This window comes from Gouania willdenowi, chromosome 21, assembly GCF_900634775.1.
Source record: "Gouania willdenowi chromosome 21, fGouWil2.1, whole genome shotgun sequence".
In the NCBI taxonomy this organism is placed as follows: domain Eukaryota; kingdom Metazoa; phylum Chordata; class Actinopteri; order Blenniiformes; family Gobiesocidae; genus Gouania; species Gouania willdenowi.
Window position 1 is genome coordinate 4121742 of NC_041064.1, and position 25687 is coordinate 4147428.

A 25687-nucleotide genomic window follows, 5' to 3' on the forward strand; every position below is an offset into this window, starting at 1 on the left:
AACAAGGAAAACACAAAAAACCCACAGTACTAACAAACAAGCAAAACAACAACAGAAATACACAAAAATTACTCCAATAAACACAAAAATTACAACACAAATACACAATATGACTCCAAAAACATGTATTTTACAGGAAAAAACACAAAAGGACAACAGAAATGTACAAAAAACACAACAGAAATGTACAAAAAACACAAAATTCTTCGCAGTAAATACACAATATGACTCCAAAAAACATGTATTTTACAGGAAAAATACACAAAAGGACAACAAAAATGTTCAAAAATCACACAAACTTACTATTAAGAACTCATTGTTCTTTGCTGTGTTAATGCTCAGATTGCTCATTATTCTAAATGCTGAATCACACTGAGGCTAAATATCGCTGTTGATTCTCCACCTTTACTTTGAAAGTTCTGAAAACATTTGAAGTGAGAAAGTGACCAAGTAGAATATCAACATGTGCTCATTTCATCCATAAAACTCAAGGAAACACATTTCAGGGATTTTCGTGCTACTGACAAAATAAAAGCCCTATTTACAGAAGGGTTACAAAACCAATAGAGGACAAGTGGAGATGCTTTTATTTTGAAAAGGCGATGTTTGATTTTTAGCCTGAAGCTGGTCCCAGGAACATTTTACATTCTGCTCACAATGCATCACACCTGTTTCACTCATTCGTGCTCGTTTCTGGCCTTTTTTGTTAAACTGATGTTTTTCTTTATTTCTATATATATATTTCTATGTTTTTGCTGTTGTTATTTTAACCGTTTCTAGAAAAAGCACTTTAAAATAAAATGTATTTTCATTATGAATATTAATAATAATGCATCATGGGACGGTTGAGTATGACTAGTGTGCCCACTGTGCATACATCTCGGTATTCCTCGCATACTCAATCTCTTCATACTATCTAATGTGAACGCACTACATACTCATTTTGACGTCAGAATTAGTATGAATAGTACGTTAGTGTGACATTTACAACACGGCCAAGGTGGACACTAATTGATTCGACTCCATTTTTGTTCTAGTTTGTTCCTGATATTCACTGTTATTAATCTTTCTGCGTTAACCCCAAAATAAACAACTTCTATTTCATGAAAACACCAGAAATGTGTTGGCAGAACAAATGATCTTCAAACTGATAAAAAGTTTTCATCTCCAGCAGTTTTAGGTGAAACACCAGTGGAGTGAATGTGTAGAAGTGATTTTAAAAAAAAACACTTCCTGTTTCCAACCAAACACCGTGTGGCTCAGAAAACATCAACGATCATTCATAGCATACATGTGTACTGTGCACGTGTTAATTAAGAAGAAAAAGTACCAGAAAAAGACAAGTTTACGTTAAGACTATCAATATACTGTAAGACATACACACTCATCATCATCAGGCACTGACCTGTTAGCATTAGCTCTGATGCTGTCACTCATCTGTTTACTGGAATAAAAAAAAGAAACAGTTATAACTTTTGGTTTGTTTTGTTTCTCAGCTAAAGATTCCAAACATTTCCTGGACAACGAGGACCATCTAGTGGAATGTGCTGTGGCAGAAAACATCAGTGCAACATTCTGTTATAAATACTGAAGTCAAAAGTTACTTTATGTTGTTTTGGTTTTTTTTTTAGGTTTTAAAAGTTTTCTCTCCTAGTTTTGTATCGGAAACCAACAAGGTAAAAATAACAGCATTCGTTAACAAAAATATCTGATAACTGTTAAAAAAAAGACATTCACGGAGCATTTCAGCAACATAGAACCAACCAGTTTGGCTCTCCAACCTGGTAGAAACCTTTTTCTGGTGCCTGATCTCTTAAAATCAGCTATTTCACCATTTAACAACTAGCCTTGATATTGGTTAGAAGCATCGACGAGTCAATCTCGATAAGTACAAGTTAAAATGACAGAAATCTCCCACTTTACTTTGCCTTGGCATAAGTCAACCTTTCCCATTAGTTCTATGAAGTATGTCATTATAGATATTTCAAGCACATTCTGCCTCCTCTGAATTGTGATAAAATATATCTAGAACAACCATTTCTTTGGCTAACCGTTTAAACATTTACTACCTAAACGTGCCGATCCGAAATCAACATTATAAATATCTCAAATATCAAAAGCCATCACCTTAGATGTCAAAGGAACAATATTCATATCTTTAATTAAAGCCTCATACTGTATCTATGTCATGATTTTTGTTTAGCCTTATGAAAATAATGTCTGAGATGTCTTTAACGAAGTTCCTTATACAGAGAACGGGTAAGGGGACGTAGTTTCGTCTTGGCGTAAAAACCTTTGAGAAATGCGTAATGTTCATGAATTGATTTGCATAAATCTAACTAAGGGTGTAACGATTCATATATTAGATCAATGAATTGATTTATATTCCTACGATTTAACTACATCGATCTGTGCTCGGCAAGTTGTCCTTCCGGATCAATTTAAAATCGTTTCAAAAGTTAATCAATCGATTGTATCTATACAAGGAAATAACGCATTGGATTTAAGCACGGCAGACTTTATATGGATGTGTATTGAAAGTTATTTTAATAATAAAGACGTTACGTCATAGCCACGTGCCAGCAGACAACAAAACATAGCATTGAAGAGAAGCCGACGAACGAGAAATTAATCAGTCACTCGCTGTGTCGACCGTCAAGAGTTGTTTACCTGTTTGTTTATGTCCAAAATTAATTTATAGATGATTCTCCCACAAGAAACATCGGGAATCCAGGAAAGCTCACCTGCTGTGTCCAGTAACCAGGGATTTATTTCAGTCACATTGGTTGAATTATTATTTTAGCTAAAAAGTTACTGAATCATATTGGATTCAAATCAAATCATTGATAAAATCAATCGTTACACCCCTAAATCTAAATAATGTCCGCCATAAAAATCATAAAACAGTTCAAACTCAAGTTCAAACTCGAGTTCAAGATACAGTATCTTCAACGAGTTTTGAAGAGGAGATATGACGTTATAGATAACGTAATGAAGTACCCTATAGACATGAATGGAAAAAGTGATGGACTTTTGTCTAGGCATGATGGTGTACAGTAGATATCTGCATTCTACATTTGGACAAGACAGAAGTGAATTGGATATGTCTTTCCGCCAATATCCAGACAAAAAAGTATTGAAATATAACATTAACATACTGTAGACATCATAGGCTAAGCTTAGTCTGAAAAAAAGAACTAATAATTTTCATTGTTTTATGTTTTTCAGGTAATTCAGTAATCTTGCTTCGTCGGAACTGGTAGACCGTAAACTATCATGGAGAACAAGATACAGTATGTCTAGACATGTCATCTAGAGATGTAGAGCTATGTTGGCGGAGTGACCTTTGTCTGTGCAGAGCCATAGGTTTAATGTGTTTATAGGAAACATCTCAGCCTCATTGTTTCTGTAACGTAACCCTATCCATCATCAGTGTGGAGAACTCTGGTTACAGGCATGCATTTATTAGAACTTTTGAAGAATACAGTTAAGGCCAAAATGATTAGCGCCCCAGGAATTATGGAACATTTTCCAACAAATGTTGCAGCATTGATAAACTTCATACAATCAACCATTCACCAGTGCTATTTAGTAGCTTTTGGTACATTTTGGAAAGTAAAATTCAATGAAAAAAAGGATAATATGCAGAAATCTGCGTGTACGCTTGCCTTGTGTCGTCACTGGGTCCTCCAACAATAAAGTGACTCAAAGCACACATCAAAAAGATACCAAAACCAAGGTCCTGGAGTGGCTCGCACAGAACCCAGACCTTAATCTTAGGGAAAATTTTGTATTTGTTATTCTGGAAACAAATACACTACAAACACTTGTTATTGGCCATTTCCTTGAAGAAATCAAGAGTTTTGTCTTATTTCATAAGAGAGGGCTAATCATTTTGGCCTCAACTGTAGCTACCGCTACTCTACAAACTACGACGATGACTGTTGTTGTTTTGGTTCAGGGACTAATGACTTCATTTCCTGTGAGCTGGAACAGTCAGGGTTACGACAGTGTGAGTAAACATCACACAGCAGTATCCCATACCAAAGGCGAGTAAAGTGCTGCCCCCACGTTAAGGAAAACTGCCATTTTGTTCCTTTTCTGTGTTGTCCGTCTGTCTGTCACAGTGGCAGCTCTGAGCGCTGGAGTGAATGATCCAAACGGATGAGACGGATTTCAGTGTCACTTCTCAGTCGTGTCACATTTTAAGTGACTGTCAGCCCGATTTTAGGGAGCGCCGCCTCAATGAAATTCACTTCGTTCCGTAAATACAAAACTCACTCTTTCCTCTCCCTCTACTGCACCTGTTCTCCATCATTCCTCGTTCACCTCCTTCCTTTAATAACTGTTAGTTTGATCTTTTTTCTTCCATCCTTTCATTTCTTTCTCCCCTTTTGAATTTTTTATCAACTTAACTTCATTTACATACACCACGACATCCTCTTCTTTCTTCATTTCCTTTCCTACGCCTTCCTTCTGCTGAGTAAAGTCTAAATTTAACTATAAAAAATGGTGCGATTGTTCACTTAATTACATTTTAGCTTCAGCTATTATAATCAAAATACCAATTCTAAGCAACAAATCTCTCTTACATGTAATACTGTTGTTCAGTTGTGTTAGTCTGAGGATTCTCACCTCTTTACTGCCAGGTTTACAGTGTTAACGCCACAGATTGAGAACCACAGCTTACTTTATATAGTGGTTTAATCACCTGAGCCTGCAGTGCACGACCAAGACGGCAGAGATATTCTCGCACAGGCGTGTCAAACTCAATTTAGATCAGGGGCCAAACACGGAGTTATTTTGGTGGTGAAATGGGTTTGTAAAAACCACAGAAATTGGTTAAAGGTTGCAAATTAGAGTGGCCAAAAACGGACAGAAAAATTGGTAAAAAGGGTTCAAAGTATTAATATTTGAACAATTATTAGCAGCAATAGCAAATAATGGACATGACAAATTGTGAATTTGATTAAGTTGGCAAATATAAGCATGAAATATGGAAAAAAGAGACAATAATGGCTCAACATATGCAACATTCGGTGAAAAAGGGTTTATAAGTGCGGAAAATGTCTTTGTCTCTGAAAAATGTGCAGAGGTGGCATTGAAATTTGATGGAGAAATGGTAGACATGGGAGTAATGTAGCAAAAATACATTAAAAGGAGCAAAAATATGGCAAAAAAAGCGATGGAAAAAGGTTAAAATATGGCGAGTTTGGAAAAATGGGCTCAAATTGCTGGAAGAATATTTTTAGTTTCTTTAAGGCATATGGCAGCCCTCCCTCAGTGTCTTGCAACCACAAATAGGGTCCTGACCCCAAGGTTGAGAACCATTGCTCTAAAGGGCCAGATTTGGCCCTCGGGCCTTGAGTTTGACACACGTGTTCCAGCGTGTAACAGTCCCAGTATCAGTCAGTATCATGCCTGATGTAAATAAAACATGTGCCCGGGAAAGGTTTAGCGCTAAGCTAACCATGTAGCGTAAAGTGTTGTGAATCAGTTGGTCGTATTAACAGGCAGAGGATGACAGCTGAAACATAACGAGAACATCCAGCCCCGCTGACCCGAGCCGGCGTGCATGTAGCGACATGCCATGTGGAGATGAGCACTTTCACAGCTGCTTTCTCATATTGCTACCACGTGGTTGGACGGGATCGCTTCCCAACACTGCACACCAAACGCCAGGTGTGCTTTCCCTCTCCCATTACAGCCAAAGTGATTAGACTGATCTTTGTTGGAAAAACAAGCCCAGCAATTAAAAAGCACAGAGAATGTTTCACTTAACAAAAATAATTAGTGTTGACCATCATTAGTAATGGTTTGACAGGATGGATGTGAAGATGTTTGGGGCTCGTTCAGCACGTGGCTCCTTCGTTTAATGGCCTTTATAACAATGTGTGATAATAATGAGTGATTTAGAAGTTTGAAACCATCATTCCAGCGAGAACAGAAGCTTCCCGTTGTCTCTGAACAGGTGCAGGTGTGGTTTCATTCAGTTCTGGGTTTGTTTTGTTGCAGTGATGATGATTTGTTTCCACTCATATCACACCTTTCTGTCCTGGGGTCCATCTGATGGGGGACGAAACAAACACAACTTTCAGTATTTCACTTGTTTTACTGTGGAATTTAAACGACAGTCGATACAGTCAAGATTAATGTTTAAGTTTCAGCCTCCCAGAGTAAATGCACAAAATTAGTCTAAAATACACTAAATGAAAAATGAAAAAAAACAAAACTAAAATTACTCCCAGAGCACACAGGATGACAACAAAAATAACAAAAAATGCCAAACAGCAGCAAAAATACATAAAATGACTTAACATACAAAATTACACAAAAATACACAACATGATTGCACAAAAAACTACAAAAATAATCCAAATTACTCGAAAAACACACACTACAAAAATGTAATACCAAATATAAACCAAACAACAACAAAAATACACAAAATGACAACACAAATACCCAAAAAAACAACTAAAATAATTCTAATTACTCCAAAAACACACAAGATGACTACAAAAATAACAAGGACGAACCAAACCACAACAAAAATACACAAAATGACTTAAAAACACACTAAATTACAACAAAATACACAAAATGACAACATAAATACACAAAAAACAACTGAAGTAAACAAAATTACCCTAAAAACACACACGACTACAAAAAATAACCAGAAAGCATATACCAAACAAAAAAAATACACAAAATGACAATAAATGACACTAAACGGCAAAAAAAATCCCAAAACAAAGTAACTTGAAAAATACAAAACAACAACAAACAAAGTAAACCAAACAAAAAATACACAGTACAATTCAGAAAATACACAAAACAACAATAAAAACCCTCTATTAATGTTCTGATTGGTCATTATTCTAACCTGAAAGTTCATAACGTGGCCCTTGAATCAAACATTCAGACTCACGTGGCCCCCACTGTGAATAAAGCTAATTATTTCTGATCTAAAACATGCAGGATGGGGGCTCTCCCTGTCTTTTTTCTGAGGTAAATGTAAATATAAACCCCAGTGTATGATGAGTTTCTTACCTGTACATTGACAGGAAGCTCCTACCTGTAACCTCCACCCCCACTTCCACGTGTCATAGTGTCGTAGCGCAGCCCACGGAGGGGGGGCGTGGGTGAGGGGGGCACGTCCTGCCTCAGAGGTCCTCTCTGCTGAGGGCTGGACGAAATAAAAACAAAAGCAAGAATAAAAAATATCAAGAAAAAGTCAATGTGAGTCAGAGGTTTTCATCTTGTGTGAGTGTATTTACTTCAGGTGGGGGTAGAAACCTGGGTCCACACCTCGAGGGTCCCCAGGGCGGGCGTACGGGTGTCCAGGTGAGTAGCTGGGATAAGACGGGCCTGGGTGGGGGCTATGGTTGGGGTAGGATGGAGACTGTGGGAATCCCTGGGGGGGGTGGGGAGGGGGAGGGTAATGAGTGGACCAGATCTGCATGGGGTCCAGAGGAGCTCGTCTGGAAAACACAAATACACCTCATTAATATCTCATATTTAACCAGATTTAAAAAGAAAAATGAATGCGCTGAGGTTAAAACCAGACTTTTAGGTCAAACTGGGAAAATAAAAAAAGAACAAATTAATTTGACACAACAAAAAAAAAAAAAAAAACACACACACAAAGGTTTTACTTTTTTATTGTTAATACTTAATGAAACTATTCCCTCTTACATTTATTTAAAGCAAAAAAAACCATCTATTTTTCACACTATGAGGTATAATAAAACTTTTACCAAAAAAAAAAAACCATTGACTGCACTTTTCAGAACAATCACGGACTGTTGGAGTCTATGACTTACTTGCTAACTTTAGCCACCAGAGCATGTCAGCGCACTGTTTAAGGGAGAGTAAAGATCCTTTAGGAGAACTCTTCTTCTCTGCTTCATAGTCTACAACAAAACCGCAGAGTTGGAGCTGTCGCAACTGTTTTAATCCTCTGATCATTAAACAAAACAGGTTTACATCAACATCTTTAACTTTTCCTGATTATTTAGAGTAAACGAAAGCAGCACAAGTTGGCATTTTGACTAAAACAGCTGCTAAATGATCTAAAAAGCTGCTAAATTATTTAAAAATCAGGCTGAATGCTTCACTCTAATAGAAAACAATGGGATGTTTACAGGCAGTGTGACATCATCAATCATGTGATTTGAAGATAGAGAAAAACAGGCTGTAAAACTGTAAAGTAGTCTCAATTTTTGAAAGGCAATTAAATGAATTTGTTGCCAAAATAATGTGTTTTGTAAGGCATAGATCTGTTAATAAGTACATTTCAAAGATTTTAGGCCAAATTTGTAAAATAAAAAAAAAAAAACAGTAGCGGATCCCTTTGAAACTAAAATCTATCCCTTTACACATGTTCCAAAGAAATCCTATGATCGCGCTTTACTTTCTTCTTTTGTTTAATTTGAAGTTGTAGATGTGCACTTGTTGCACGTCGTCTCACTCTTGGCTTCTCGCTCAGGCGTAAAATGTTAAAAAAACAAGTTTGACGAGGATGAAAAATAACAGGAGCCAGAAAAGGGAGAAGAATTTAAACACGGAGACATCAGCAACGGGCCAAAGATCTCATAGCAACAAGAGAAGACAAACATGCAACAGTTTTACACAGACTGGAGCTCTGCTGACACACACACACGCACACGCACACGCACACGCACACGCACACGCACACACACACACACACACACACACACACACACACACACACACACACACACACACACACGGCTGTGGTAATCCAGCCTTGTCCCGTTAATAGATATTGATGTCTTGAGCCCAGAGGAAACCCAGTACACAAACATGTGCCGTGCACATAGCAAACATTACGAGGTATTAGATTTTATCCGCCTGTCTTTCTGTCTCATTTATTTGTCAACATTTGCCTCCCATTCTGCCTCCATCCACCCATCTGCCTCCCTCTCACAGCTTAAATCCTTCATTTCGTTTCTCACACACACACAGGCTCCAGCCGTGAAGAAGCAGAAATATGTCAGATCCACATAAGCAAAGTAAATGAAACAGGTCTGAGAAGGTAAATACATAGCAGCGTGCTGGTGGTCTCCATGCTGGGTGGTCAGCAGTGGAGAGCCTCTAACTACCCACATGCCCGTCATGTTTGGGATGTCTGCCTGTGCTCTGCCTGGCACCATGAGCACATTAGATTACTGCTCACACGTCAGCCTATCCGTCACCTGTCTGCACACTTTTTCTTGCTTTTTCCTGCTTTAATGATTATTATGGAACGTACCAGCTGTGTATGTTTCACATATCTTTGCTCACGATCGCTGCCCAGGCTTTCAGCAGCTCTGCCTGATTCTGTCTTAATCTTTCTGGACAATTTATGACTGCGCGTTGTCCACCTGCCAGACGAACTGCAGGGTTTACAATCCTTCCATGACAGTTGTGGCTGTATCAGTCACTTTACATTTATCCCCCTGAATGAGAAGGAAAGCAGGAGAAAATAGATGATGCAAGAGTAAAAAGACCAAAGAAATCAGTGTAAAAAGCTTCTTGTCGATATCAGATATTATACACCACTAAATATTAGTGACGGGTTTAGTCAACTTTTAATGTGATGCCTCACTGGTTGTATTCCACAACTATACATCATCTGTGCAAAAAAAAAAAACAAAAAAAACTTGTCTAACTTTATTAACAATGCAAGCTCAGGCTTGATGACCCTGTAGCTGGCCACCTTTGATGAGGATGTCTAGTGTTAAAAAAGGCTGAAACACCCCCTGATTCAAAGAAAAAAGTTATCGTACAGACAACCCCTGATGGTTACCCAAGTACAAGTATGTCGCGTCTTAGGGTTAGGTTTAGTCTTAGTCACGTGACCTAAACAAGCCAAATAGGGGCGCTGTATACAGATAGAATGTCAGTATATTGAACCGTAGAGATAGCCGCTGCCCTAAAAAAACACTACTGATGATGCGTCCAAAATCTACATCCTTCTCATATCTGAGATGCAGCTCCCACGCCACTCACATGGTGAACCTCATGTTGACTACCATCGTTTGGCAAAAAGGATGGTTTAACGTCACATGCCGTGTTTAATGATTCTGAGAAGTTCAAATAAAGGTTTACTATGAAACTGTAACTGTTCAGTATTGTGCAACAAACATTACACATTTGTTACATAGTTCGTACACGTTATGCAGATCCATTGGCAAAGCTAGTGAGTTAGTAGCTGGGTTTCTATTACAGATTTTTGCAAAATAAAAGCGATATTTCTAAATGTCGCTAAAGTATAATTGCGCTTTGAACGTGTTTCCACTGAACGTTGTTTTGTGCTGGAGCCTCGTAACTGCCGTGAAATCTCATCCCGCAAGACTTCGGCGCAGGAAGACGGACACTCAAAACCTCCTTAGAACGCTCTGCATTCCTTTGTTGTTTCTCGTCTAAAGTTGCACTAATAATTTGTTAAGTATAATGCTAAAAAATGTCCCGGTTTCCTCTTCTGTCCACATGTACTGCGTCATGTTTAGTCAGAGAGAAGTGGTCATGTGACCAAGTACGTCACGTCCTGGGACGTGTATTTGCGGAAATTATGTTTCCATGGTGCTTTTGCGACAAAAACTTTTTTGCAATATTTGAGTGTTTTTTTTTTTAATTTGGGTGTTTCCATTACCAGTTCTTATTGCGCTATTATGATTTTGCACATTTCCAAGGGTAATGGAAACGCAGCTACTGTTAGCTTCGCAGTTAGCCTGTAAGCTAATATGTACCAAACAGGGGGCACGGATCCATATTACCTCATAAACACCGTCTACCACTGAAAACACTTACAAACGTTACTTTAGCTCACAGAACGGAAATAAAGTCATTTCATATTTCAGGAACAAGTCATTTCTTGCAGGTATTACCGTGTTACGGTCCGGTACTTCTGGTTTATCAGGGCGGGAAACCTAAAATATATTTTTTCCCACCACTAGTTAGCGCTGTAACACATATAGAAAGTAAACTCAATAACACAAACAAGGAGGTATATCAGTTTTTCAATATTGGTTGATGTCAACCGTTTTATGGCAAATATCTGGCGGTAATATCGGTGGGCCAATAATGGGGGCTAGAGGAACATCTAAAAAATTTTTAGCATTTGTTGCAATTAAACACAAACCCAATAATTTAATATCAGACTCTTTGATGTGTAAATACTATATTATTTTTCGGATCTTGACTCCATTTTTATATCACATATTTCTGGCGACCCAAGAGATTAACTTTGTCTAAAATGTGTTTTCTTTTTTAATCATATTTGTTATACTGTGATACAAATACAGAATGGTAAGGATTAGTGCAGTGCATTAGTTTTATTAGAACTAGATTTTTATTTAAGAAAATTAAAGTATAGAATACAGATGTTTAAGATTGTGCGTGGTGATTTAATTAGAAAAAGATTAGTAATTATTTTAAGCTTTTTGAGCTTTCTGCCTCTTCCTGCACTGTACATCTATTTCTGTGATATTATGTATTGTTTTTAATTGTGAAAAATAGATAAATACAAAAAAATTAATACAATAACATTTAAAATTACAATTTGAATCAGTCATTTTTTTTAAAATTTTATTATTACTTTATATTTCAGGCGATCCCATTTTATTTCCAGGCGACAGGTGGAAAAACCCTGAATAACAGCTTTAGTTTAGCTATGGTGGTACTGGGAGCTGTGGTGGTACTGGGAGGGGCTGTAGTGGTACTGGGAGGGGCTGTAGTGGTACTGGGAGCTGCGCTGGTATCCAGTGGTAATCTGCAGAGAATCCACTGTAAATCCGGAAGGCGAGTTTGGAATCTCCCTCCAGGAGCCCAGTCAGCACTGCACAGCAGCTGGGGATTAGGGAGCAATGTGTGGATGGAGCCCATTACGCACGCACACGCACGCGCACGCGCACACACACACACGCGCACACACACACACACACACACACACACACACACACACACACACACACACACACACACACACACACACACGCGCACACACACACACACACACACACACACACACACACACACACACACACACACACACACACACACACACACACACACACACACACACACACACACACACACACACAGCCATAAACACCACGCACTGTGCAGAGATACAGTTTCAGGACAAAAACACTTATGCACATGCGTCTTATCGGTTAAATATGAAGTCATACACACACAGACACACAATAACACAACTACACACCAGCACATGGACACGCACAGTGTTGGTTCTTAATTACCCCATACCCTCACACACACCCCTCCCCCTCCCCCTGCCCTTGCTCTGGAGGAGGCTAATTTGTGCACAGTCGGATGGGAGTTAGAATAAATTGAAGAGGTTGTGTGTGTGTGTGTGTGTGTGTGTGTGTGATAGAATGAGAGAAACAGATGTAATCAATGACAACAGTTCTTCAGGAGGTTTAACGTACTTGTTGAAATCTGCTGAGGATGTTAACTAACACATTATTATAAAACAGATATAGATATAGATATATAGGCCTCGTAGATCAATACATTAAAGGTATTTCTTTAAAAAAAAAAAGAATGAACTCACACAACGTAGAAATTGTTGCTCAAGTTGTTTTTTGTCTCTAACTATAACAATGGGTTTGTTGACAAATGGTCATGTGACTTGGACTTTGGAAAAGTTTAGAACCAAAAGTCAAAAAGTTTCTTACATAATAGATGTATATTCTATTCTATTCTAACTAAAGCCTGAGGTTTGGGCTGAAAATTCACCTAGATTACGGGCGGGGCTCCTGGAGCATTTAAGACACGCCCAGTCTATACTAGTGATGCACCAAAAATTCGGCCATTTTTGGTTTCGGCCAAAAATGCACTTGTATTCACCGAAACAAGATGCGATGACTGAAGCAGACATCGCGGCCGAGTGCAGAGAAATTGATTATACTAATAATGACGATGACTAGCTACCCATAACTCACTATAGCTCTCTATTCATGCTACTTTCAATCAAACCTACTAATCAGATTGTAGATTCAGAGGTAGTAGCTTTTATCGAAGGGGCGGAGCCACCAAAACGTCAGAATTCCCAATTCTCAGCAAAGAGCAAAATTCATTTATATTTTCACTAAAATGTCAACAAAACTTGTTTTGGGGTTCAGTTACTCTTTAAGAAGTGTTTTTATTTAATCATGTTTCGCTTGAAGTCATTTTTGTTTTGCTTTGTTTATGTGATATCATATTACGTATTCAGGTGTTTCCATGAATATCAACATCTGCCGTTGTTTTTGCACAGCTTTCAATCCGTCAAAACAGAAGAAATGTCATTTGGCAAAGTGATGAAAACACTTATCAATACAGGTACAGTTTAATAAAAATGTGAATTATGTGGTAAACCCGCTTTAAGTTACAAGTTAACATAAAAGAACATTTGAAGCAAAGTAGAAAAGTGAAGGCCATACTTCCTGTTGGGGCGACTTCCTGAACGTTGTCATGTGATCAGATATGCATACAAATAATTGATAATTGTGATAAATCCCTTGCATTTCTGATTGTGTGATATTTACATTTTAGAACAAACGAGGAGTGTTCCCACCTTCGCTCTCTGCACAAACGTTCACTTTCTATGCATTTTTTTTAAACAAGAGAAAGGAACCGAAACAGTGACGAGTTTAAAAAAAAAAAAAAAAAAAGCTCATAAGCTGAAAGTGACGGCATGTTTGCAGACGGATCGTCCCAATAAACCCATAAAAAAAGGGGGGGGGGGGGGGGGGGGGTGCACAGGGTGAGAAAGAAAACTAGCAGAGCGGCATGGGGCTGAGAGCAGAAAATGAACTACCGCAGCTTTAACTCACTTATTTCCTCTGGAGACTTTATAAAAAGACAATCCACTTTAAAGTGATTTCACTTTCAAAGTTGGGGAAGAGCAATTTTTTTTTTATTCAGATTGTCTTCAACAGTGTGACGATTATGTCCAGGGAACGTGTTGATACAGTTTACTAATAAAACAGAATCCTGCGACGCACGTGGACTAATTTTAACTTAGTTTCATCTTCTTAATACAATACATCATTATAGAGTTTTAATCACAAAGATGCAGCATTCAAACACTGAGGGAATAAAAAAAAAAAGTTCATATTTACTATTTAGTTTCTCTTTTCTACACATTAGATAAACAAAACATGTGAAAATACATTATTTATGTTTTAGGTTTTGTTTGACTTTAAAATGTTTTTAATGTTTGAAGATTTTAGTTTTTAATAAATGAGGACAACACTGAAGAATAAAATTATGAATATAATATATAATATAATATCTTGTCAAGTGCAGAAATCTACCATGTCTGAGCAACACAGGGTTTAGAATCCTGCCTCGGAATCGAACCCCCAACCTCTCGAACAGAAGACAACCCCAGAGGCAGAGGCAAAGCTCATCATTTTCCTTTTTAAAAAAATTATATATTTTTTAATTAATCTTCTATATACTTTGTTTGTGACCCCTATATTAACAATTTGTCAAACTCGAGGCCCGGGGGTCAAATCTGGCCCTTTAAAGCTTCAAATTCGGCCAGCAGGAAAAAGTAAAATTGTGTTGTAGATATCTCAGTCCTTTTAAATACACAAATTCAATCAAACATTTTACATATTATTTATATATTGAAGTGAAAACTAATCTGCAGCTCAATTGAGATTAAACTTGTCCGTATTAATATGAGAAGAAGAAGAAGAAGAAGAAGAAGAAGAAGAAGAAGAAGAAGAAGAAGAAGAAGAAGAAGAAGAAGAAGAAGAAGAAGAAGAAGAAGAAGAAGAAGAAGAAGAAGAAGAAGAAGAAGAAGAAGAAGAAGAAGAAGAAGAAGAAGAAGAAGAAGAAGAAGAAGAGAACCAGTGGAACACAAAAATCCTATATTTGTTTGATAATTCTAAGATAATTTAGACCAATTACTTCTAAATGACATCCTTACATTTTTAGTGGAAATCTTAATGAAGTACAGCGATTATTTGTGTGCATTAATCCATAATGAAAACAAAAATGAGCATTTAGCCTAAAGCTGTATTAGTGATTAACGCCTAGGAGCTGAAATCCTCCAAAACATGCAAATAGGAGGAGAGAACGAAATGATTGGCAGTAGTGTGAGAGAGGTAAAGCAGATTACACACTACACTAATACACACTACAGTGTAACATCTGGAACTGGTGAAGAAATACAAACTTTTACCAGGACAGAGCTACGTGATTAGCAGCAGCCGGCTTTTCTCTTTCAGTGTTTAGTCAATAAGATGTTTTTGTGATGATGGGTGTGTGTGTACGCACCCGTTACTCACTCCTGTGTGTGTGTGTGTGTGTGTTGATTCAGCTGTCAATGAGGTTTCTATTGGCCAGTGTGCGTGTGTAACCGCTAAACCTATCTCGACCTCTGACCTCTTGAAGTCACATGACACTCCATCGGTTCCCAGCAAACACTTAGAAGATGGGGTCAAAGGTTAAGTAAGGGTATTATTGCCCAGGATAAGAGGGCATACCACGTAAGATAGACACAACATTTGAATGTTCAACACCATTTGCTAAAGCTAACAAGCGTTTGGTTGAAGAATGGGTCACAGGCGGCTCTAAAAGTCCAATAGGAGCCAAGAACAAGAACAGCTTTAATGTGCAGGAATGATGCTGAGAGGATTAAAAACGCAGGCTAATCTTTGTCTCTGTGTTAAATTAGCCATTTCAGAAATAATCAAACCATCGTACACTGAAACAAGAGTCGTTACTTCATGTTCTCACGTACGGAGATCATAAACAACAGAGGAATGAAGCAAACAAGGCAAAACTCACATGGGACAGACTGTTCCTAAGAAGCAAGTTTATCAACATCCCAAATGTTTCAAAAGAAACATCAAAGCAATTAGCAGACGCCTCTGATGAAGACTGGCAGTTGACAGTCGAAACATGTCAGAGGAGCAAAGTGGATATCCTAAGGAACAGTTGTCTGAATAAATTAAACGTTAAAGCTGATAGTCAGAGTTTCTGAGAAACGTCTCGATGTCCCGCCCTAAACAGCACCACTTCCTCCCACTGAAGAAGCCACGCCTCTACTTTTCTGCACGCGCATCGCAGAACAGAACAAGATCACATTAATATAGGTCTATGGGTCAGGTAAGAGCCAAAATCATATTTACCTGTTTACAGTTCTGCATTCACTTTGATTGACAGACTTATAAACAGAAAGTTGAAGCCTATTGGCTGGGCAATCATGGCGCTTGTTTCCATTTGTACAGGGGTCTATAGGATGACAGAGGGACCTATATACGTACATTAATGTATATGAATGACCACCAGCAGTAGACTATAGTAAAAGTAAAATCATACATAAACATAGATTTCTCAGAAACTTGGTATATCAGCTTTAACATATTGTCCCAAATAGACTCCAAAACAGCCATGCACGTGATTTACGAAGATTCGAAAACTGTTAGGAAAGTCAGAGTGACCAAGGAGAGCCTCACTATGAAATGTTGGAGGTGATATCAACAAACATACTGTTGAATCATGTGAGTCTAAGCAGGAAAAACAATGCTGTGGGGAAAACAAGAAGAACAAAAAAAATTAACATGATCTCTATAGAAATGTTTTTATTCTTTTTGATTCGTTCGTTTTAGAAATGCTGACTTTGCAGCCATCTGTGAGTAAAGCTGTGGCAGTAAACAGTCTCTGTAATTAATTTGCATTTTTGCTAAATCGGATTTTTGTTTGAATCTCCTTCGCCCACTATTGTGCGGGTTATAACAGCTACGCCCAGATGACACATTCATTAGAGTCTGACGTGATTTATTAATCGATCGTGGGTTTTTTGTGCATTTGTAAGACAAAATATTTGACATAAAACATGTTTTAAGTAAATCATTAACATTAGATTAGCAATAGCCTAACATTAGATTAGCAATAGCCTAACATTAGATTAGCAATAGCCTAACATTAGATTAGCAATAGCCTAACATTAGATTAGCAATAGCCTAACATTATCTTAGCTCGAACCTAATATTAACCGAGTATTAGCCTAGCACTAGCCTAGCATTAACCTAGCATTAGCCTAACATGCCTCCTGCATCCTCACTAAATATATAAAAAGGGAGTGACAGAAACTTCAACATGTAAGCCTCCTAAAAGTTAGCATCTGCACACGCACACGCACACGCACACACACACACGCACACACACACACACATTTCAGTGAAACCAAACACCATTCAGGGGCTCTAAGCTGTCTTTGTCAATAAAGCTCTGTCAAGTAGGATTAATCCAACAGTATATCACACATGGATTACATACTAGTAAAGTAGAACCATTACATTCCCCCGTGGATGTAAGTGTTTGTGCCTGATGTGGAAAACTCCCGCGTGTGTGTGTGACGATGAATATGTGATTTTGCATAATTCAACGTCCTCATATTAAAGGAACACAGCTGAAGTGTTGAGAGAGAGAAAATGTGGAATGAGGAGAAGTGACCACCGGAGGATTAAAGCAGAGTGCAGAGCAAATGGAAGAGTATGTTAATACAGTAAATACTTAAAGTACAAAAGAAGAGGAAGAAGTGACGGCAACAAAGGAGCAAAACAGCAGAGGATCAAATTAGAGCACAAAGAAGTTTAAAAAAAAAAAGTAACTCAGGACTCAGAACCCGAGCCCAACCCCCCACATCCCCTACACCTAGCCTAGCATTAGCACTAACCGAGCATTAGCTTAGTTCTAGCCTAATTTTAGCTTAACAGTAACCTAGCACTAGCCTAGCATTAACTTAGCACTAACCAAGTATTACCTTAATATTAACCAAGCACTAACCTTGTATTAGCTTAGCATTAACTTAGCGCTAGCCTAGCATTCACCGAGCATTAACATTAGCTTAGCATTCACCTAGCATTGACATAGCACTAGCCTAATATTAACTTAGCACTAGCCTAGCATTAACCTAGCATTGACTTAACATTAGCTTAGCATTAATCTAACATTAACCTAGTATTAACTTAGCATTAGCCTAGCACTAACCGAACATTAACATTAGCATTAACCGAGCATTAGCTTAGCACTAGCCTAATATTAACTTAGAATTTGCCTAGCACTAACCTAGTATTAGCTTAGCATTAATCTTGTATTAATTTAGCACTAGTCCAGATTCATTTAGCATGAGCTTAACATTAAACTAGCATTGGCTTAACATTAGCTAAACATTAACCAAGGGTTAATTTAGCATTAAGCTAGCATTAAACTAGCATCAGCTTAGCACTAACCTAGTATTAACTAAGCATTAGCCTAACATTAAACTAGCATAGGCTAAACATTAGCTTAGCATTGACCTAGCATTAACTTAGCACTAGCGTAGTATTAACTTAGCATTAGGCTAGCAATCAGCCTAGCATTAGCTTAGCACTAGCCTAGTATTAACTCAGCATTATATTCTCACTAGCCTAGCATTAACCTAACATTAGCATCATACTAAATGAACACAGCAGAAGTGTTGAGAGAAGTGATCACCGGAGGATTAAAGCAGAGTGCAGAGCAAATAGAAGAGCATGTTAATACAGTAAATACTTAAAGTACAAAAGAAGAGGAAGAAGTGACGGCAACAAAGGAGCAAAACAGCAGAGGATCAAATTAGAGCACAAAGAAGTTTTTTAAAAAGAGATGTGTGCGAGGGTAAAATGAAAGTAGTGAAAGACACATGAAATGAGACTGGAAAGGGACAGAGCTGAAAGCCATTAGAGGAAAATGAGAGGAACTGAGGGATGAGGGCCTTCCAGATGGTAGGAGACTGTTGCCTCGGAAACACAGAGAGGCCAGAACAATGGGGATTTGGAGTGGGGTTTCGCATCCCATCATAATACCGCCGTGCCATTTGCAAAGCGAGGAGCGAGAGAGACACAGACAAACACGAGAAGATGCTGCATTCAACAACGCTAATGTAGGACGAGGACAGGAACAGGAAGTTCACGTCCATCCTCACCTGTTACACCATTAGTGCCACAACTACTTTAATGGAAGGGTGGAAAAAAACATCTGGAAATGCTCCCTTAAATATGAAACTGATGACGGTTTTAGCTTGATAAGATAATAGTAAAACTAAAATTAAAGCAGTGGTTCTCAACCTTGGAGTCACACAAGACACTGGGACAGGGTCCCCAGATGTTTTCAACAAACTAAGAATATTTTTGAACAATTTGAGCCCATTTCTTCTTATTTTTACTCTTTTTCTGCAACTACACTAAACTTGTCATATTTTAACCTATTTTCATCACTTTTTCTTGCCATATTTTTGCACTTTAACACATTTTTGCTACATCTCTCCCATTTCTGAAACTTCTACATCACATTTTAATGCCTTCTTTTGCACATTTTTCCACTTTCAAGACATTTTCGGCACTTATAAACCCTTTCCATCACTTTTTCCAACTAACGTTGCATATTGTTGACCCATTATTGTTATTTTTAACCTCTTTTCACCATATTTCATGCTTATTTTTGCCAATTTAATAACATTCACAATTTGTCATGCCCTATATTTGCCACTTTAAACTAATTGTTGAAATATTGACACTTCAAACCCTTTTTTACCACTTTTTCTGTCTTTAATTTGCAACTTCCCACCAATTTCTGCAGTTTTTAAAAACAGATATTGGGTTTTAAACCATAAATACAAGCATTGTGCATCATCACAGCCCCTCCAAAAAAGAAAATCTAATTTAAGTTGTGTTTTACGTTTTATGTTCAATGTCATATTTTTTTTTTTTTATTATAGAATTTAAGGAAATGTTTTGTTTTACTTCTGTTTTCTATTTCTATTTTATTTAAGTAGGCTAATACGTATTTAAAAGTTTATGTGAAATGGTTTTGTCAGATATTTGGACATTTCTTTTACATGTTGATTTTACACATAAAACATGGATGCATTTTTGCATTGTGCTGGCCTTGGTTGGACAAACATGTTTCATTTAATTTATATTTCCCAAAAGGTCCAAGTAAAGTGACTTCTACATGAGGGACCATGCAGTTAGCTAGCTAGCACGTAGCGTGCATCCGTTCCAGCCGTGACCACATCTCTGTTTTGTTGGTAATTCTATTACAACTACGTGATCTCACCACAAAAAACAGAAAATAAAATCCTACTTTTCCTGTGTTAACATTTCTAAGACTTTCAAAAGACTTGATTCAAGACATTTTAATGCCAACTAAAGCCTCGATTTTAAATTAATGAATTCAATGCGTTTGAAGGCTTTTTAAGGTCACCTCGACATGTTGACAGAAACATTCTGTCTCTGATTCCAGACTCTACAGACTGACTCCATCAAAAACAAACCCTCATTTACATCAAATGATGCGAAACGTCCCAGTCAGACGCAGCGGCTTTGTAGGAACTCTCATAAATCAGGAGAATAATCCTGAATAATCTAAGTCTGAATCTCTTAATGCAGTGATGGCATTATCTGTTCCGTCTAGTGGCCTTTTAAAGATATGATGAGATATATGAGGAGCACACTTTAAAATCGTGTTCTCCTCTAGGACGGGTTCTAAACCGTGGGGTCGTGAGACACTGGAAGGGGGTCGCCAGATGCTGTAAAAAAACTAAGAATATTTTTTGAACATTTTGGGCTAATTTTTGCTTATTTCTAACCTTTTTTCTGTAACTACACCAAACTTGCCATATTTGAACCTATTTTCATCACTTTTTTCTTGCCATATTTTGCTTCTTTTAATGTATTTTTGCTACTTTTCTGCAACTTCTCCATCAAATTTCAATGCCTTTTCTGCACATTTTTTCCACTTTCAAGACATTTTTGGCACTTACAGTATATACCCTTTCCACCACTTGTCCAACCTAATGTTGCCCCAATTATGCCACTTTTAACGTCTTTTCACAATATTTCATGACTATTTTTGCCAATTTAACCACATTCACAATTTGTCATGAACGTTATTTGCCATTTTAAACTAATTGTTCCAATATTAACACTTTGAAACCTTTTTCTGTCTGTTTTTGGCTACTTTATTGGCAACATTTAACCAATTTCTGTGTTTTTTAAAATCCCATTTCACCACCTTTTCTGCCATTTTTGGTTACTTTTAACCCATTTTATTTCTGATTAAAACAAGAATTTACATCTTTAAGATGACTATATACTATGGATCAAATAATAATAAATGTTCCTGTATAACAGTGGATATTATTCAGATGAATAAATAAATGTGGTTATCACAGATTCATAGAACAATGGACCATCATTTTACTGACTTTATGGATGGACCCCAAAAATCTCTCCCCTTTATTCCCCCTTATAGTTGACCCTGTCTCTACATGACTGTTCTTCAATGTTCATGTCTGTGTTCAACCACCTTCAGCTACAGTGGGGGTCCCCGCTCTCTGGTACCTATGTATATTTTGGGGGTGGCAGGCTGAAAAGGTTGAGAACCACTGCCTTAGAAGATCTAATACATTAAAGGTGAAGAACTGGAGAAAACAAATGAATAGTCCCTGAAAAAGAGTTAAGTCTGAAATGACATGAATAAAGAATAAATATAAAATCAGTCGAAGGGTAGAAAACGACTGATGTATTCATGTACTTTCGTTTCTAACACACTGATGTGGTCCAACTGCTTGTCGGGGTCACTGCGGCTGCTTCCTGCTCCAACTAATTGCATAAATCACCACAACAACTAACGTTGCCTTTTATCTTTAACCGGTGAATTTTAAATGTCTACACGTTGTGCACACGCTCATTATCCTCTCACAAAAAAACAAAAAAAACCACTACAGATACCTATTTACTTTTTAACTATGCAATATAAGTTTGAAAAGCGAGGAGATCTCCAGCAGCAGAGACAGCAGACGGTCATTAGACTCCTGCCAGATGTTCACATTTCACAACATTTCACAGCTGTAATAGATGAAGCACCGTCCTCCTTGTTCCTTAAACTAAATTAAATGACAATGTCTAAACAGGGTTTAATGTCATTTCAGCATCTGGTTGATTAATTCCCAGTAATAAATTGAGCTATAGTTCACTTTAATGTGCAAGGAAGTCACAATCAACCGCAAATAAAGCATGAAATATTAAAGGCGTGTCGAGCAAGTAGGACAAAACATTTTGGGGATCCTTAAGTTAGTTCATTTTATCTTCTTTATAAACAATATGTTACGGCTTAATTTATTCAGACAACTTTTTTTTTTAGGAAATTGACTTTGATCTCCTGACATATTTCAAATGTCAACTGCCAGTCTTTTTCAGGGGCATCTGCTGACTGCTTTGATGTGTCCTTGGCTTCCCGTGTAATAATACCAGCAAGTTCTTTTTGTCTTCTTTTTTAATAATAAATTACGGTTTAATTTATTTAGACAACTGGAAATTTACATTGATCTCCTGACATGTTTTGGCTGTCAACTGCCAGTCTTCTTCAGAGGAGTTAGCCAATTGCTTTGATGTGTCCTTGAATTCTGTGTATTAATTCCAGCAAGTTCATTTTTACTTCTTTTTGAATATGTTAAAGTTTCATTTGTTCCGACAACTAAATTTACTTTGATTTCCTGACACGTTTTGACTGTCAACTGCCAGTCTTCTTCAGAGGTGTCTGCTGATCGCTCTGATGTCTCCTTCACTTGCCCATAATAATCCCAGCAAGTTATTTTTGAATGATATGTTCAAGTTTCATTTTTTCAGACAGCTTTTTTTCCAGGGAATTTACTTTGATCTGCTGACATGTTTCGACTGTCAACTGCCAGTCTTCTTCAGAGGTGTCTGCTGATCGCTTTGATGTGTCCTTGACTTCTGCGTAGTAATTCCAGCAAGTTCATATGTTCAATATGTTAAGATTTCCTTTATTTCGGGAAATGTACTTTGATCTCCTGACATGTTTTGACTGTCAACTGAGAAACATGTCAGGAGATCAAAGCAAATTTCCCGAAAAAAACATAAGATCCTTCAGTCAAAAAAGTTATTATCTGAGTTATAATGCTACGATAAAAAAGAAAAAATCACGACCCGTAAAAAACTGTCCTCCTCTCTCCACATGAGCTCTGATTGGTTAACATCAGTTCAAGCCCCACAACCTGTTAAAGATTTAGTGGCTGAAGGAAAAATTTCCTCTCCAACCCCTGGGGTCCACTCCTAGGAAGGCATATCATACTCCCATTATGGCCACCTGCTGCCTCTGCTACATATTATGGGCTGTAACCCAACATTTTTCAGTCCACAATCAAAATGATCAAAGGCTTGACTGCCTCTTTTTTTAAAGCTTCAATGAGTGAACACATCAGAATTACTGCAAGACAGGCCCGAGAAGAGGTCAGGGCGGAAAATAAAAGAGGGAGGAGGAGGAGGAGGACGAGGAGGAGGAGGAGGGCAAGGTCTCTCCACATGTCCAACAAACAAGTAGAGTCTCAATGAGAAACTTAGAAGAACGACTGGACAATGGGATGAATTGTGCAGCAGAACTAAAGTGGTCTGGGAATCTCTTGGGCCCCGGTTGGTGGGGTGGGGGGTCTTCTCAAGAGAGAGGCGAGACATTCCCGTTTCATTTCCCTCGTCAGCAGAGTGAAATTATCATCAACAATGTCCTTTTCACCTCAGGGAGAAGGAAAAAAAATCAGAAGAAGAGGTGGAGAGGGCAGAGAAAGCAGGACAGCGACACAGCACAACATCTGCCTTCTAATTACTAATCACCTCATTATCATTATAATGAGGAAGTGACGGCCTTCCCAGAAACCTGAACAACAAACCTGAATGGTTCTTTTAATCTAATAAGAGCATTTACAAAGACAAATCGGAAAGGGTGTTCTGCTAATCCAATTGGATCAAAGCTGGCTCCTGAAATACTGAATGTAGTCGTTAACAGAGGGAGACGTTCGATGGGACGAACGACGTCTGCAGTCAAAGCTCAGATGGTTTATACTGAGTACTGAAAGTCATCAGGGCCTGACTGATGAAATATGTGAGAAAAACCATTAACATTTTAGTCCTAAAATAGAATATTTATTAAAATAATCAGAGAGTGAATGTTTTGGGCGAACTTGGCTCAGGTGGAAGAGTGGTCGTCGTTTCCTGCAGCTTGCGGTCTTTGTCACGGTGTGGTCAGCACAGAGCAATAAGAAATCATACAAGTTGTGCCACTTTATCCGTCGTAGAGATTAAAGGGCGTGTCCGAGTATGGCGCAATTACAAGACGTCACTCAGCGGATAAAACTGAGGAATGAGGGACTGTTTCTGAGTGGACTATCTTTTCAAAAGCACCATCATTTTCTCCCAATAATAGATTAGTCCAACGCATGCCAACGCATGACAAAATTCCAATGGATGAAATCCCATCCAACCCTTTATTAAATAAGTGGACAAAATCCCAGTTTTTATTATTGTCTAACGATGAAATGTTGTCCAAATAACTAAATCCTAACCCTTTATTAGATAATTGGACAAAAACTCATGATTTTTAACCGTTGTACCAAAACCATACCCATTACTAGAAATAATCAAATATGTCATTATTTTAAATACATTCGTGAGTCACTGTTTGAATGTGCGAACAGTACAGTAGGTAGATTAATTTATCAACCTGTAAGTTTATAAGACTGACCTTTCTTTTACAAAACAATCAGACTTGAAGACTTTCTTTAAGATATGAGGGAAGATTGTCAAAATTAACGCACAATGTTTTGTTGACCTACTGAGATACTTCTACAGAGCTACGCTAGGCTACGCTACAGGACTGAGCTACTCAAGGACAAATATGAAAACCTCTCAGTGATATTTTGTGATTATTTGTGTAAGTGGATATTATAGTTTATTATTTAACCTTTGTTCATGTAACAAGTTTAAAACTCTCAAAGTGGTGAGCTTGCACTTTAATATATTATATAGGTCTGGTCTGGGTTTTGTTATATTCTGTAAGTGGATGTAGGAAAGATTTTAGTTTTTTTGTTTGCTAAACATGAAAACTGAGTTCTTTCAAAGCTGAAAGAAAGTTATTAAAATGGTCTTTGAATTTAAATGTACTTTCTGTGTAATAATTTTACATTAATTCCATGATTTTCCATAAATAGTCTTGTAATAGATTAATCGCAATTAATTACAGAAAATTGTGCAATTATTATGATTTTTTTAATCGATTGACAGCCTCCAAAAACACCAACAAAGTGACTTCACCAACACATTTATGGTGTTTTTACAACTGAAAGTTGTGGCTGAGGTTTTTTAGTGGGGCCAAAACAGAAAGATGTGAATGCGGCTGAAAACAAAAGTTGGGAAAAGTACCGTTACCTTTACCCTCGGAGTCCTAATGGATTATTTAAAAACACAAATGTATATATTGTGAGAGAAAACAATCCTCTCTCAGTGAATGTGTGCAGTGGCCACGGAAAGAATGTGTGAATGTGTTGGTAATGATGCACACATGGTCAGGGCACAACCTGCTAATGTTGACCATACACACGCTGTGATAGCCATCCAACGACCTTAACACACGCCAAAGAGAAACAAACACACCCCGGGACACACAAACACTCACTTTTTCTCTTAGCCTTGATTGAGAGAGTGTGAGTGTGTGTGTGTGTGTGTGTGTGTGTGTATGTTTCATTCAGAAAGATGTTTTTAGCCTTTAGACTGATGGATGATTACAATAAAATAAAAAAAATATATAATAAATAAGTGAAAAATATGTTATTGGT

At 37.7% G+C, this 25687-nt stretch overlaps 1 protein-coding gene across 6 annotated transcripts in view; it reads right to left on the bottom strand.

Moving 5' to 3' along the window:
• Positions 1-874: 874 nt before the first annotated feature.
• The window catches only part of pard3bb (par-3 family cell polarity regulator beta b), a 257492-nt gene continuing 232679 nt past the window's right edge, over positions 875-25687 (bottom strand). For 5 of the 6 annotated variants that reach the window (XM_028436419.1, XM_028436418.1, XM_028436420.1 and 2 more), the window contains 3 exons: positions 7284-7487; positions 7057-7192; positions 875-6066 (listed from right to left, as the gene is read on the bottom strand). In XM_028436419.1, coding sequence (XP_028292220.1) covers positions 7078-7192; positions 7284-7487 — 319 coding nt within the window. In that variant the 3' untranslated portion in view covers positions 875-6066; positions 7057-7077. The remainder of the gene's footprint in view (positions 6067-7056; positions 7193-7283; positions 7488-25687) is intronic. The other variant, XR_003672664.1, reaches the window with a different exon arrangement.